A 16,842-nucleotide genomic window follows, 5' to 3' on the forward strand; every position below is an offset into this window, starting at 1 on the left:
AATACACAGAGGGTCCAACACCAGTTTTAAAAATACATTAACAAGGTATTCCCAGCTCTTCAATTAATTACGGTGACTGATTCATGATTTTTCAAACATTCACCCATTTTTTTAAAAAAAGAAGAAAAAAGAAAATGCATATCCAAGTAAAACCACTAAGTATTTCATTCCCAAGGGAAACAGTTTGAGAGATTACAAACTATTTCAGGAGCTACTTAAACCCAACCCCTTACTTCGCCACACTATGCACCGAACCTCATCGGCATGAGGTATGTTGGAAATCTATGGAGCCAATATGGGGCACAAGAGATGCAGCACTTCTGCAGCCTTAAGGGGCACAGGTTGCCAGCCACACCTCTGGTGAAGCGCCGGCCCCCACCAAAAGATATGGCTTAAGGAGGACACCTGTCTCAGATTAATTATAATACTGTTAACTGGCAAAGTCAGAAAAGTAAAAGCTCGAGTTACATGCTAAAAACGATTAAAAAGTGTCAGACGATAGCACAGCTCACAGATTCTAAGTTCTACATTGATCTGTAAAGTCCCTGACAAGAGCTACACTGAAGGGCTTACATCTAGATATTGCTACATGTCCAAAAGGAGAGCTTTAAAACAGACATCGTGGCTTTGGACAAAGTATTGCTCTTCATTAAAATTCTCAGTCATTGATTTCAAAAAGGGTTAGAGTGGTGGATCTGAAAGCTGGAAAGCCTTAGGGGTCACATTGCTCTTAAGACCAAGATATAAAATTGTCATTCAAGCCAGACAACCTGATGGTTCTAGAAGTCAGAGAAGAAATCTTGAGGACCCAAGTGAATAATAAATGGTGCGACGCTCAGAGGCTGGCAATAGGGGCTGTCAATGAAAAAACCACCTACAGTGGAGAAAAGAGCAGAGAAGCAGAGCTGTATGTTAATCTCACACAATTGGAAGAAGCTAAGAGCTTCATTTATATTTCTCTGCTCTTTCAACTGTAAGTGGAATTTTCATTACAAAATGAAGGGTTGGGAAGGGCAAAAGGTGGGAGGACACTTAATTCATTACAGAATTTAAACAGTTGAACTTGCATGGTTACCACTTCTAACATAGGTCAACAGCTCCATTGTTTTAAGTAAAGCAGAGAAATGTAAAAGTTTGCAGCAACTGGGCAGGTTTACAACATGGTTAGTAACTTCCAACAAACAACAAAATTAAGAAAGGGAGAAGACTTGGTAGGAACCATTTGAAATGACGGCCATCATGTTGGAGAACAGCACAGCTTCCTCCTCCATCAGAGAGGGGGTGAGTTATGAAGCAGAGTCACAGACTGCAAATGTCTTTTCTAAAGAGAAATCTCAAGGCAGATTCCAGCCTAGAGTCCAAATTTGATGAATAATTTTAAATAACAATACAACTGCAACTGCCAATTAATAGTATTTCAAAAACAGGACCACTGTAAATGTTTAATTAATAAAAACTGGATACTAGCAGCCATGCTTTTTCTTCTCAGTGATGGCTCTGTTTCATCCATAGGTCAGCAAAACAAATCAATGAACATGAAAATTCCCAGCTGAAAGGGGCCCTGCTCCATTATGTCTTGCCACTAACACACATGATGAGAATGACAAGTTAAAGCTATTTTCAGCAAGTGACGAGGTTTTATTAAAGTATCACCCACCACTAGTAGAAAACAAAGGTCAAGGAAAGGAAGAGATGATTGTATAATACACATTTGAGCAGCGATGCAGCACTTGTGCCCCCAGGCTCATCTTGCCTTCCTTTCCCAGGGAGCCTGATACATAAGTTTAGTAAGACCACTGTCAACTGATGGGCACTGCTTGGTTTTGAAAAGAAATTTGACAGAAAGGTAGTTACTTCCTAAGTCATTTTTAAGAATAGTGACTTACGTCTACAGTGGACTACATTCGTGCCTGAATGGGGGTGAGTACCTTAATGAAACCATTACCTTCTAGTAACATCATCAGCTTTCCAAACACAGTGAGAATGCAAGTGAGGACTTGGGTCTGCACCCTTCACAGAACAGCACAATGTTACTGGCTCCCAGTTTCCACCAGTATAATCAGGCGTCTTAAAAGTAAATGCTGACCCATGGCTGAAACCTGTCACTTTTCACAGCAGCACTCAACAAGAACTGGGACAATCGGAGAGCAAGTTTTTATGGGGATCCTGTTGCTGCTTTAGATTCTGATATCAAAGAAGAGGAAAGGAGACCCTTCAAGGATTCCAAAACAACTGCTAATCATCTATCTACATGGAAAAAGTCAAGGAGTGAACACAGAGTCTTACAGAGTGAAGAAGGCCACAAGAACAAAAGAGGGTGATTGATTAATTTATTTTTTTTTAAACTTGGAAATTCGTAAACTAAGATAATCACAATCCTCCTTCCCCATCTTTGGATGGTGCCATCATTTTAATAAGCAATGCTGGGATAACAGAATGTAACCTTATCAGGGGATGCCCTTGTACAACTGGAGTACATAGAGCTTACAAAATGAATAGATTGAGAAATCATCTTTGCTTTGTTTTAGCGGCTTGCTTACAAATAAATGGGTTTCTAGGGCCAAGTTATTACTAGTTTTCAATTCCTTGAAATTTGATAACAAAACAAATCAAAAATAATAAGCTAAAACAATATTCAAACCCATATTTTATTGGCTTTAATTACACACTTCGTTATTTACAAAGTAAAGGTTTAAATGAAAAGTTTCTACTTTATTTAAAAAAAAAAAATAACTACAGCCCAAATTCCAGTGCCCTGGAGCAAGCACATATCACTCAGATACCAATCAGTGACTGCATCAGGAACCAGGCAGTACTCTGTGTTACAACAAAGCAGTTTATTGTGATCAGTGTTGAGACTCTATACATCCTTCACAAATTTAACTTTACATAATCTGATACTCTCTTAAAACGTCAACTTTGAGCTGCTAGACTTCCCTACAACGAAGGGGCTGGTATAAATTATTTCCAGGAATGAGGTACCGTTTCACAGAACTGGTTTCTTTTGTTTGTTTTCAAGTTTTAGAGAACTGGATTTGCATTTGTTAAAATCAAAAAGTAGGAAAGATGTTCTTTACAAATAATTTTGATCAAGTAAGTATGTGTTCAAAGAAAGCAGGATAAAAAGGCTTTTTTCTCTAACATTCTGCATTGTACTGTATTGTTGTTCAATAGGAATGAGCTTCTGTCATTTGCTAAAAGAATGAGTAGTGGGGAACAGGATATGTTGGGAATTTCATAACGGGTAACAGAACCATTCTCTTGGGCAAACCTACAGAGAAAAGAAACGGAGAGGACTCCAATAAAAATTTCAGGTTAAGAATTCTTACAGTAATTATCATTAACCATTTCCAGATTAGTCAGCCCACTTCACACCGTTCTGGAAGAGGCCCACAGGTCTCTCACAATCAAGTGCTCTTCTATCTTAGACATGATGCTTTCTGCTCTAAAATAAAAGGCCTGTGCCATAGAGTGACATCAGAATGACATCCGAGAGAGCAGGCATGAATTCTAAAAATCTAAATCAATGCCAGTTAAACATGTGTGTCCTAAAGTGCCTAATGCATATGGCACATGACATATTAAAGGAAAAAAATGTCAGGATATAAGGCTTTCTGTGTGGGCCTCAACTCTCAGAAAGACAGCTTTAATCAAAGCACCACCAGGTGTTTGTCTTCTCAGTGGCTACCATTAATTTGGCATGGCAAATCTGGAAAGATTAATTGTTTACTTAATTTGTAATTAATACGTTCTTGTGGCCTCGCAAACTCCTGCATACTAAGGAGGATTTGAAATCTACCCCTGCCTTTATGCTGATGTTTGCCCTAGGAGAAATCACAAAGCAGCAACAGCAGGTATTCAAGAGCACCAGATGATCAGAGGGAGATACCCCACATGCAACAGCTTTACAAAGGCCAAAAGACATATTTACCTTACAGCCAAAATAAAGCATTGTTTTAGTAGATTTGCATCACAGTAACATTTAAAAACCATATCTTTTATGTGAAAAATGGGGCATCAAATCACACCAGCTTTGGAAGTCAGTTATATGGCACATGGAAGAGAGGCGCCTTCTGAGGCTCAGAGGCCACAGGGTGAAAGAATGTTAAGGAAAGACCAGAGAAGAAAAATTAAAAAGACTGAGGAAAACATGAATGTAACTGAAAGTCTAAAAACCAAATTCTTTAAAGAAAAAGTCTCTAGCAATGCTTTAGTAGAATTCATCTTGTTGTTTTCTGACTGACACACAGACTCAGGCATAGCAAATAAGTCAGGTGTGCTCCATCTGGGTTAACCAACTGGCCCCAATTTGTTAGGATGAGGCATTCAGGACTTTAAGAAGCTACAGAAAGGGCAAATGCCAAAACAAAAAGAGCCAGTCTGAATTCAGAAAGAAATATAAGTAAAAACAAATACTTGATCTAGTACTGAAGTATAGTTCACAATAAGGAGAAGCCTGGGCCACATGAATGTGCCAAGAGATACAACCAGGCAAAGGACTTAAATCTAGGCTCTGCATTTTTACCCAAACAAAACTTCCTGCAGACAATTGAACCTTGCGAAACTACTTAAATTCTAAACTTCAGTATAGCAATGTCAGAAGGACTTAAATTGTCATCAAAATAAAAATGGTAAAGCTGAGGTGTGAAGAGAAAAAGGCACAATGTGAAGGTCTGAGCTCATGTAGAGGATCCATGCCACAAATAGCAATGCAGGAAGGACCTTTGCCTTCTGTGTGCATGCACACCTAGCTGGGGCTGTACACACACACACACACACACACACACACACACACACACCACACACCACACACCACACACACACACACACACACACACACACACACACACACACACACACACACACACACACACACACACACACAACCTTTGCTCTCTTTTCTCATTGACAAGCATCCTATAGATGATGGCTGATTCCGTAACATACAGCACCTGAGTTACGAGGAATGTCTAAGAGCATATCACTGACTCCAAACCTACTGCCTCCATTGCCACATAAACCTCATTCAAAAGTTATCCAAAGGGCCATTAGGGTTCATTCACATATCTACTGGTATTTTTTATTTTGACCAAAACCAAAAACAAGAAACAAAAACAAAACAAAATAAAACAAAACAAAAACCTAGCAATAGGCCTAGGAGTTTCTAGCATCAGTTACTGACTTTCTGCATAACATTGGCGATGAAACCCATCATCTCTGTGGGACCAATGACATCTATCTAGTCCCAAAGCAAAAGGCATAGCAAAGACTAATGGGTACAAATTTGAAGGGATGACTTTCTTTTGACTCAAATCACCTACATTCATAAAGTTCTATACACAAACTAACACTGTGGCCATGTAACTGGCAGGTGGCTGGGCTAGAAACTGGGGTGTGGCCCTTCAGTAGCGTTTGAATGGAGTATAGGCTGGCTGTAAGAAGAATTACTTGGAATATTTAATTTCAATATGGTCAGAAACAGGCAATAAGAACAAGCAGTTCTCCAGTCAGGCAAAGCAGAGAGAAGAGCAACTTAGACCAAACCAAGAACCACAAGGTTGTGGCATTTTCAGAAGGAATTTAAGTTGGGACACTTGAATGAACTGTGAGATCCTCCAACTTGTTTACTGAAATCCTGGTTACAAACTATGCTTTGAGTTGCTGTGACAAATTTCCTAAGAGGAGGAATCAGTAAGAAAGTGTACATACCATATGCAGGGGCAGCTGTGCTGTAACCATATGGAGTTCCATAACCTGGTGTTAAAGAAGAAGGTGGCAATCAGTCCAGGCCCAATTGTCAAACACTTGGAGAACTGCAGACTCTAGAAAGCTAGGAACACCCTACAATTGTAGTCCTGGTCCTGCTTAGTTGCAGAAGCCTCACACTATGACCTACTCAGATCTCCTTAATTTACTTAACTTATCCTCCTCCTCTGCTCCTGCTTTGTTCATCTGTGTTCTCTCTCTCTCTCTCTCTCTCTCTCTCTCTCTCTCTCTCTCTCTCTCTCTGTCTCTCTGTCTCTGTCTCTCTCCTCCCTTTCTTCTTATTCTCCCTCCATCTGTACTTCTACATGAACTATAATCTATCTACTTGCCTCTATGCCCCACTAAAGTGGCAAAAATCAAATCATATCTTTGCATCACCTATACCTATCATAATAAACAACTGTTAACCAAAATAATTCTTAGAACAATTGCAATTATCAATTTCCCAAAGACAGAACACAGGACTTTTCCATGGCTCGTTTTAGAAAACAATGACAAAGCATGCTGTAGCCTGAAATGCCACTAAAGTGAATGCATGAATCAGGCCATGAGCCTAGTAATAAGGTACATTATTTAAAGCATCTGAATACCAAGCCACAACACAAAGTCTCTCACTAAAAGTTGGTAACTTGATATATCAGTCTCTCTCTCTCTCTCTCTCTCTCTCTCTCTCTCTCTCTCTCTCTCCCTCCCTCCCTCCCTCCCTCCCTCTCTCTCTCTCTCTCTCTCCCCCCTCCCCCCCTCACTCACACACACACAACCTTGATTATTAGTAAAAACTACTAAGACACAAACTTTTTTGAACTAGTTAATTCTCACACTAAATGCTTATATATCCTTAAACAAAAGAGGACCTAATTTGCCATATTCCCATCTTTTAAGTTGGTAAACCCAAGCTTCCTTATAGTGTTCTAGTAAGGTTTAACTACACCGTATTAACAGAAACTGCAATTTTCTGGGATCTTTCTGAGAAAACTTAAAATTATATAAATATGAAATGGTTTGGTCAAGTCCCAGGGGAAACATTAACTTGTCTCTTAACTGTGACAAAGTGCACAATAGTAATCCAAGTACCACAAATGCTAAGGCAAGAGGATCCAAGTTTGAGACCAGGCTGGGTAGGCTTCATGCAGTAAGATTCTGGGGCATCTTAGACTGTAAATCCTGTCTCAAAATAATATACAGGAACAAAGCAGGCTGGGTATGGTGGCTCACATCTTAGTCAAAGAGTTGGGAGACAGAGTCTCTGTATATTCAAGGTCTATAATTTAGCAAGTTCCAGGTCAGCTAGGGCTATAGTGAGACCCTGACTCAAAGCACAATACTACATAAATCCTTACTGAAATCAAGATTTTTCGTTTTATATCTCAACTGTTTGTTCTAGAACTATTTATGCTTATACTGATCAGAATAGCTTATCATTGATACTGGAATCAAGTATCAACTCCCCAGGACTACTGCCACCTCTTTTCCTCTATATTGGATTACGCTCAATCAAACATCAGTTTCTTGCCACACTGACTGGACCACAGGCTAGATCTTAGTCACCTTTGCTCAGTTTTTATGAAGCACTAAAGTGTATGCCAGAGGGATGACCACTTTTTACTCTGCACTCTGTTGTCGTACACCATCTGTTGTTGTATAAATATAAAAATGAAAAAGTAAAGTTTTCTTTTACCTCGCTAGGTCCACACCCCAGTGTCCCAAGATATCTGCTAGATATCTTGGCGAAAACACATCCCACTTTCCTACACTCAAACCCTCACATAAAAGAACACACAACACAATAATCTTAGATCCAACTGATAAGATATAATTGCCCACTTAAACATATAAAGCCCGGTACCATCCATCCCTTAAGAACATTGATAACAACCTGTAAATACACAGAGCAGAATCTTAAGGACACCAGCCATGTTGTCCTGCCAGGACTTCTTTGCCCCTCTCTCCCTCCTGTCTCTGCCTCTCTCTCTCTGTCTCCTCCTCTTCCTTCAAACTTCTCTCCCACCCATCCTTCCTTCTCCTCCAATGACAGGTCTCCTTCTATCTTGAACCTGCCCCTCACCTGTACTTTACAAATTCAATGGGGAGGTGGTTCCGGTAGAGTCACCTGAGTTGTCTAGACCTCTGTCCTTGGGGCAGTAGAATTAACATCAAAATACAAATAACTTCAGGGCAAACCACAACAGCACTCCATTTAAACTATTAAACTTGGTGCTGGTACACTCAATCACAGTCCACACTAAAACTGTAGATTTGAAGAGGATGCAATAACAGCTAAGGTATACATAAGGAAAAGCAAAGAGTAGTTAAGTTGGCCACTGATCAGTCCACTAAGACTGTCCGAGCCTCAGTGTTAATACATAGCAGCTAAATGGGCAAGAAAGTTAAAGTATATGTAAATAAAAAAAAAAAAATCTATGCCAATCACTGAAACAAATCAAGGTCTAGATTAACCTAAAGTTAATTTCTTATTCAATTAAAGAACTATTTTCTTTCCTTTTTTTTTTTTTTTAAAAAAGCTTCAGGAGACAGGCCTTGTACATAGGTCAAAGTAATGGTTTAAGACAAAAGCCATTTATGAACCAAAGCTGACAACCAGGAAACACACACACTCCCTCTCATCATTACTGTACTAAACACAGCTGCATAACCTTCAGGCAGGAAGCAAGTAACAGAAGATCTGGCAATGGTAGATGTTACCAGACTGAGACTGAGAGGAACACACTATCAAAACACAGGCTCACCTCAATAAGTAACCAGTGCCGAATAAGGCTAAAGCTAATAATTTTCAATAAAGTACGGAAAATTATCTTAATATTAGACACAAACTGAATCAAAGTCCATGCCCATTTCCTTTCACACTTACTTTACTTTATCCCACAAAAAGGCACAATTGAACACCTAGTTCATCTAGCTAAAAACAATGACAGCGCCCTTCAAATTTTTTATTCTTCAGTCTAAATACCTCACCTATGAACAATGCTGCTTCCTGTGAACTGTTGACCCATCTTTTTAACCCATTTACCAGTTTCCACTATCCATTATACAGATGACCCATCTACAACAGCCTGCCAAGCTTGTGCCTTTGTGCCCACTACACGCTTACATCTGCTCTTTATCCTAGAGGAGAAATATTTATAATTCACATCTAATTTTGCTGTTCTCTCCTTCAAACCCTTGATGACTTCCCACTGTTCTTAAGATTTAAAGACCAAATCCAAACCATGGATCAGAATCTAACTAAACTCATATGGGAAATAAAGAAGCCAATCTGTATAAAGTACTCTGAAATGTTTAGGGGTTTCTGACATTTAGGAAATTTCCAGGAATTGTGCTAGCGCTCAATAAACTATTGCCTATGAAAAGGCCTCACTTCTCTAATCAAAAGCCTCTGATAGTGGTCTCTGCACACGCAGCTTGCTCTTTCAGGCCAGCCTTCTCACTGAACACCTACTAACTCTCCACACTGCCTTCCAGTGTCAGTTCTCCAGGGAAGCCTCCATGGACCCACTAGATCATCGCAGTACTCCCTTACATTCCCGTGACATTAGTGTTCACTATCCTCCCTCAGACTTTTCTCACATTTAAGTTTAATTGCTTGCTTACCATGCCTCACCTTCCACAATATAAGCTAGACAAGTGTAAACTCTATGTCTGGTATGTTTCAAAGCAAGAAGACTCTGTAAGACATTTCGTCCAGGTATGCAAACGGAGTAAACTAGTAATTCATAAGTGACATCATTCAGAATACTTCCGAAATGGCAACAACATGCACAGTGAAGCAATTCTAAGGAAGAGCTTACACTAGATAAGACCTAATATTCATATAAACCTCATCTCAGTCAAAAAATACAAATGGCTTGTCAAGTGAAATTTTTCACTCCATCATTGCAAAGAATGTCACTTCAACAAGCCACCTGGACATCCATGACTAAAACAACATATGGATTTGAACGTTAGGCAGAGAGTGGGCAGCTTTCTGGCTCTCCCTCAAATCCATGTGGTAAAACAAAAGCTCAACAGCTTCAGGAATACTATTACCTGCATTGAAGTCCTTACTCTGCTGCTTATTTCACCCAGACCTGTCAGCCTTACCTGTAAACTTCCACCCAAGGAAACACTGAGAATTAAGCACAAGTAAAGTAAATTATATGGAAATACTTGGAATATTACAGGCTCTCTATAAATGAGTTTCATCTACGCCATACCCCCTGAATACACACACACACACACACACACACACACACACACACACACACACACGCTTCTCTTTTTTGTTGTTATTGTTGTATTTCTTTCCTTTGACTATTCTCAAATACTGAATTTCATAAGGCTAATTTAGTCAGGATTCATCTCTATTAAGAAACTTGAAACTCCATAGCAATTCTGATATGGTATCCCCACAGAATACACTCTTGTTCTGCTGCCTAAACACAATAATTTGTAGAACAGCTTTTAGAGACTTCTCTGTCACAATGTGTTCACCTATCCAAGGTCAGTCACAACTCTCCCTTCTCCCTCCAGTTACTCAGCAGACGACTTCTGAGTTCTACTGACTCCTACAGATATGCAGTATTTCCAGGACAATACAGAGCTCTAGAGAATGAGGAAATGCTGTTGCTCAGGCCTGGAATCAAAGAGGCCATTGATCTGTAGTAAGTGGTACCAACCTGGAGCTATATATCCAGGAGCTGCTGTAGCTCCCACGAACGCTCCCCTTGTCAGAGTTCCTCTTCCTCTGCCTCGAACTGCCTGGACTGCTGCAGATACTGCCGTATTCACAACACCCTTTGCCTGTAGTAACAACAACAATAATTCCATGATGGAGAGAAAGAACTTTCTGCCTCTCATCTACTGTGAAGCTTCCGCTGAGACAGTAAAGCATCTATGGTTAGACTTCAGTTGACCATCTGCAAAACAGATATGGCACCTACCTTAAAGAACTATACTGAAGAATGTGCTAATTGTATGAAAATATTTGAGTAACTTTGTTTCAACATCTTTAGTCATAAGGGAAATGCAAATCAAAACAACCCTGAGATTTCACCTCACACCAGTGAGAATGGCTAAGATCAAAAACTCAGGTGACAGCAGATGCTGGCGAGGATGTAGAGAAAGAGGAACACTCCTCCATTGTTGGTGGGATTGCAGACTGGTACAACCACTCTGGAAATCAGTCTGGAGGTTCCTCAGAAAATTGGACATTGCACTACCTGAGGATCCAGCTATACGTCTCTTGGGCATATACCCAAAAGATGCCCCAACATATAAAAAAGACACGTACTCCACTATGTTCATAGCAGCCTTATTTATAATAGCCAGAAGCTGGAAAGAACCCAGATGCCCTTCAACAGAGGAATGGACTCAAAAAATGTGGTACATCTACACAATGGAGTACTACTCAGCTATCAAAAACAATGACTTCATGAAATTCATAGGCAAATGGAATGAACTAAAAAAAATCATCCTGAATGAGGTTACTCAGTCACAGAAAAACACACTTGGTATGAACTCATTGATAAGTGGATAATAGCCAAAAAGCTCAAATTACCTAAGATGCAATCCACAGACCACAGGAAGCTCAAGAAGAAAGATGACCAAAATGCAAATGCTCCTACTCCTTCTTAAACGGGGCGGGGAGATATTCATAGGAGGGAATATGGAAGGAAAGTTTAGAGCAGTGACTCAAGGAATGGCCATTCAGAGCCTGACACACATGTGGCACATATACATACAGCCAGCAAAACTAGATAAGATTGATGAAGCTAAAAAATGCATGCGGAAAGGGACTGGATATAGATCTCTCCTGAGAGACACATCCAGAGAATGTCCAATACAGAGGTCAATGCTAGCAGCAAACCACCTAACTGAGAATAAGACCCCCTTAGGGGGAATTAGAGGAAGTATTGAAAGAGTTGAAGGAGCTTGCAACCCCATAAAAACAACAATGCCAACCAACCAGAGCTTCTAGGGATTAAACCTCTACCCAAAGACTATATATACATGGACTGACCCAGGGCTCCAACTGCATATGTAGCACAGAATAGCCTTGTTGGGGCACCAGTGGAAGGGAAAGCCCTTGGTCTTGCCAAGATTGGACCCCCAGTGCAGGGGAATATACCCCTATGGAGGAGGGGGAAGGGAGAGAATGGGGGCTTATGGACAGAAAACCAAGAAGGGGAATAACCTTTGAAATCTAAGTAAAGAAATATATAAAAAAAATTTTAAAAATTAAAAAAAAAGACACAGTCTATATCCAAGTAATGAAAGTAATCAAATTGCAGAGTGACTCAACATAGATCTAATTTATGTTATTACTACCAGACTCCATTGGCTAATTAATAAATACTTTAACCTAGAATAAACATTAATTTATTTTGTAAGAATGCTGTTCATGCATGCTTATGTTTCTCTGTGTCTCTGTGTGCTTGTGTACACACTACATGCATGACTGGTGTTTGTGGAGGTCAAAAGAAGGCATCAAGTCCCCTGGAACTGGAGCCACCGGGTAGGTAGTGAGAAACAAATGCAAATTGTTTCTTTAAATAACAGCGTCCCCCAGTAACATACAGAATGGCTGTGGATCGTGGGAACAATACTAGTCCTCCTTGTCTATAAGACAACTTAGTTGAATAGTGGTACACGCTGGAAGGAACTTAACCAACAGGGAAAACTCTACCAGTAATCTCACTTTAACTACAGTTACTAAGGCTAGGCAACAAAGGGGGGGGGGGGGGGGGAAGACTGGTGATTGCCCTCTTTCTATGACCTTAGATATAGAAGATCTGCTATAATCTCAAAAAAAAAAAAAAAAAAAAAAAAAAGCTAGAGAAACAGTTTCTCCCTGTTAGTCTTTCTTCTGTAACCCCAGCACTATCTAATCATCTAGAAATAGTTATAGAGGAAATCATGACTAACATCTAAGAAAAAGAGAAAAGATCTGAGAATGGTGGTGCATGTCCAGAATTTCAGAACATAGGAGACAGAGGCAGCAGGATAAGTTAAAAATTGGCCTGTGCTCTGGAGTGAGAACTTGTCTCAAAAACTCCAAAGGCAGCCACACAAGGCAAAGCTAAAAGAAGGGGGGGTGGGAGGAAGAGGAGGAAAGATTTAACAATGGGGAACTAAAGGAACATGCAATTGCTTCCATGTTTTTCTCAGTTGTTCTCTTACATTTCAGACTCAGATCACAAGACTACAAAACATTCTCAAAAGCATCCTAAGCTCCTTTTTTTTTGTTTAAATCCCTAACATATTTGTTTCTAACACACAATGTCTTCAGATTAGTATCACCACCAGCACTCAATATGAAGAAGACAATTTGTCTTATATTTTACTCACATTATTATCTCTTCCCCTCATGTCTAAAAGTATCTTTGTGATACAAAAATGAAAGGGTGGAAGAAAATCTTGTGCTAATGTATATAGTTATCTGCACACACTCTGTCCTTTCTCATCCTCCCCACCCCACCCTGTACAAGGACATACCACTATAATGCCCAAATCACCGCCATTCTTCACTATACCAACAATGACTTCACTCCCCATAAAATTATGGGCATAAATCAAAAAAAAAAAAAGTGCACTGAAAAGAGAAGTATTGTCTTAGTATGTATTATTCAGAACCTATCCCAAAGAAAAGGTGCTAAGTCACTAAGAATAAACAATTTCAGTCAGGTGCTAGTGGCAGCTGCCTTTAATCCCAGCACTAAGGAAGCACAATTCAAGGCTGACCAGGTAGGTCTACAAAGAGGTAGTGCCAAAACAGCCAGGGCTACACAGAGAAATCTTGCCTGGAAAAAGAGTCAGTAAACAAACAATTTCATAAACAGTTAAAGTGACACAAAAACAAATTTGATGGCAGAAATCGCAGGATCACCTTAACAAATACAGAAAGGGCTTTTGAAAAAGTTGAACATCTCTTCATGATTTAAAAAAAAAAAATTCCACTTTACTTGCCTTGGACTGAGACCTCTGGCTACTGTGGTGAGATCAGTCATAAGAAGGTCTCTTCTCACCAGAGGCAGCACTTGGAAAGTGCTGGCCTTACTAAGCTGCCCCTGGTCCTGTCTGCCTGCTGTGAGGTAGTAGCCTGTGAAGTGGTGCAGGTATGAAGGTGATGCTCACCCCCCTTGCCACCTGCAGCAATCAAGAGAGTTGGGTCACTGGGTCATGAAAGCAAGAGGTCCTGTACCTTACCAGGGCAGCACAGTGGCACTGGCCCTGGTGGAGGAGGGACAGGTAACCCAGTCCCAAGGGTGACCAAGCATGAGAGACCTGACCCTGCCCTCTGACTATGGTGGCACTAAGGTGGCCTAGCCTGGGCAGTGATGGGAGACGTCGCCCTGTAGTGTAGATAAGGGGGAGCTAGCAAGCTGACAGGCTCAGCTATCATCTGACACGATGTCTACATCATCTATGAACTATTGAGGCTTGTGAAAGAGCCAGTCCTACTGTTACAAAGCTGAAGGTTTTCCACCACATAGGGCAACAACAGGATAAACAGGAGGAGGCTGGGTGAGGATCTAATATTGACAGTGTGATAGAAACCTCAAACAAGATTGATGACTCATTGCCATGAACATTCATAAGTGAAGATATATGGACAGGGTTATATCATAAGACGAACCGTGACACATGACAACTTCCATGATTGATTGAGATGTTTCCTATACTTTGGTTTATTTTGTATTTTACTTGGAGGAACTTGCAAGGCAGAAGGCAGACATGAGGGGCAGGGAGATGAGTGGGACTTGGATATAGGATGTGCAACTCACAAAGGAACTCCAATGGCATAGTAAACTAAATAAGGAAATAGGGCTACATGAGATCAAAAAGCTCCCACTACAAAGCAAAAACACTGTCAAAAAAATGGTGTGCAAAATAAAATGGGAGAAAAGTCTTGGTCAATTATATATCAGACAAGGAGTTATCAACAATTTGTAAAGAACTCTAAAATTTAAATACCCAAAAAAAAGTACTCAAAAACAGAGGTTAATAAATTGAATAGACAACTGTTAAAGAAAAAATATAAATGGCCATAAATGTTTTAAAGAATGTTCAACACATCCTTAACCATCAGAAAGTAACAATGAAAACTACACTGAGGTTTCATTCATCTCAACCAAATCAGAAAAACCAATGTCAAGACAACAGGGCTACAAGAATAGATAAGTGGTATTGTTTGCGTAGTATGCCCAAGGTTCTCAGATTTATCCTACCAGTACTACTCTAGCACCCTAACAACATACAGAGAAACAATGAATTCTAGCAAAGATATAGATTAAGAATCCAACTCATGGGGCCTGAAGAAATAGCTCAGCTGTTGGGGGCACTGGCTAGATCATCCAGATTCATTCCCAAGGTCTTCATGGCAATTCACAATTACCGATATCTCAGTTCCAGGGGATCATGGTGCACATATATATGCACACAGGCAAAATACTCATACACTCAAAATAAGTATTTTTAAATTAATATTTATTCACTGCTGGTTATAAGTTTGGTAGCTACTATGAAAAATCATATATAAGTTCTGCAAGAAATTAAAAATAAAACTACAATATGTATCACACCTATACCATTCGTACAGGTATAGTCCCAAATGATTCTAGATTCTAAGTCTGTACGCTAAAAAGATACTTATACATCTATATCTATTGCTAGAGTATCTACAATAGTCAGGATACAGAATCAGCATAGAAGGCCATCAATAGACTAATGGATAAAGAAAATGTGATGGGTGTATGGGTATGTGTACAGGGATATTATATTTAGCTGTAAAGAAAACAAAATTAATTCCAGAAAAATAGAAAGAAATGGAGATCGTCATGTTATGCAAAATAAGACCATTTGGAAGAAGGTACCAGTCAGGGGGAAAAGGATTGGAAGAGCAGAGATGGCAATGGGTTGGAGGAAAAACAAATACAATGCCAAATATGTGTAAAAATGTGATAATGAGGGGTTGGGGATTTAGCTCAGTGGAAGAGCGCTTGCCTAGCAAGCGCAAGGCCCTGGGTTCAGTCCCCAGCTCCGAAAATAAGAAAAAAGAAAAAAAAAATGTGATAATGAAACCCATTACCTTATACATCAACTAAAAATCTGACAGGGATAAAAGAAATGGCTCACCTCACTGCCGAGTTTGGTTCTCAGTATCTACTTCCAATGTCTCACAGCTGCCTATAACATATGCAACTCCAGCCCACACCCTATTCTGGGCTCTGTTAAGTACCTGTTCAATATGGTATACATTCAGAAAGACAAAAATAAACGTGTAGCCCTGGTTGGTTGGAACTTGATACGTAGACTAGGATAGCCTGGAACTTAAAGGAATCTATCTACCCACCTAACTTCTCAAGTATTGGGTTTACAAAAATAAAATTTAAAAAGTAAAGGAGGAAATGAATGGAAAATTCGAGATTATTACAAAGATTGCTTAATTCATACCTGAGGAATGATCTTCTTTTTCTTATTATTTGCTGCATTGGGTCCAGAAAACAGCTTTTCCAGGGCAGCTAGCGCTGCACTTGCCTTGGCCACTTTCTTGTTTGGACCTGCACCTCTGAATTTCTGTCCATCTACTTCTACCTGAAATTAAAAACAGCATTTTACACTTATCTCTGAAAACTCCCTCTGTGTAGTTTTAATTTAAAAACATCATAGGGCTGGAGAGAGTTCAGCTATTGACAGCACTTGATGCTCTTGCATAGGACCCAGGTTCAATTCTCAGCACTCACATTGTGGTTGACAACCATCTATAACTCCAATTTCAGGGGATCCAACTGGCAGACCAATGTCATATACATACACGCAGTCAAAGCATAAAGTAAAATACACATATTGGAACAATGTAAAGTTTTTAAAAACCACATCATAATGAAGAAAATATTTTCAATCAAAGAGTGTTCTTAATAAAGGCTAAAAAGAAGGTATATTCTTTTGTTTTAGGAGGAAATATGCTATAAATATCTGTAAAATCCATTTGGGTCATAATTTCTGTTAGTTTCACTATGTCTGTGTTTATTTTCTGTATGATCTGTCCATTGATGAGAGTGGTGTGTTGAAATCTCACAC

The 16,842-nt window shown here is 39.7% G+C and overlaps 1 protein-coding gene across 28 annotated transcripts in view; it reads right to left on the reverse strand.

Annotated features, from left to right (window-relative positions):
• The window catches only part of Strbp (spermatid perinuclear RNA binding protein), a 140,959-nt gene that overhangs the window by 10,822 nt on the left and 113,295 nt on the right, over positions 1 to 16,842 (reverse strand). For 8 of the 28 annotated variants that reach the window (XM_063284727.1, XM_063284725.1, XM_063284726.1 and 5 more), the window contains 4 exons: positions 16,216 to 16,356; positions 10,440 to 10,563; positions 5,710 to 5,754; positions 2,317 to 3,271 (listed from right to left, as the gene is read on the reverse strand). In XM_063284727.1, coding sequence (XP_063140797.1) covers positions 3,195 to 3,271; positions 5,710 to 5,754; positions 10,440 to 10,563; positions 16,216 to 16,356 — 387 coding nt within the window. In that variant the 3' untranslated portion in view covers positions 2,317 to 3,194. Of the gene's footprint in view, positions 1 to 3; positions 875 to 2,316; positions 3,272 to 5,709; positions 5,755 to 10,439; positions 10,564 to 16,215; positions 16,357 to 16,842 lie in introns of those variants that run through there. The other 20 variants (XM_063284717.1, XM_063284712.1, XM_063284714.1 and 17 more) reach the window with 5 other exon arrangements.

This window comes from Rattus norvegicus, chromosome 3 (assembly GCF_036323735.1).
Source record: "Rattus norvegicus strain BN/NHsdMcwi chromosome 3, GRCr8, whole genome shotgun sequence".
Classification (NCBI taxonomy): Eukaryota; Metazoa; Chordata; class Mammalia; order Rodentia; family Muridae; genus Rattus; species Rattus norvegicus.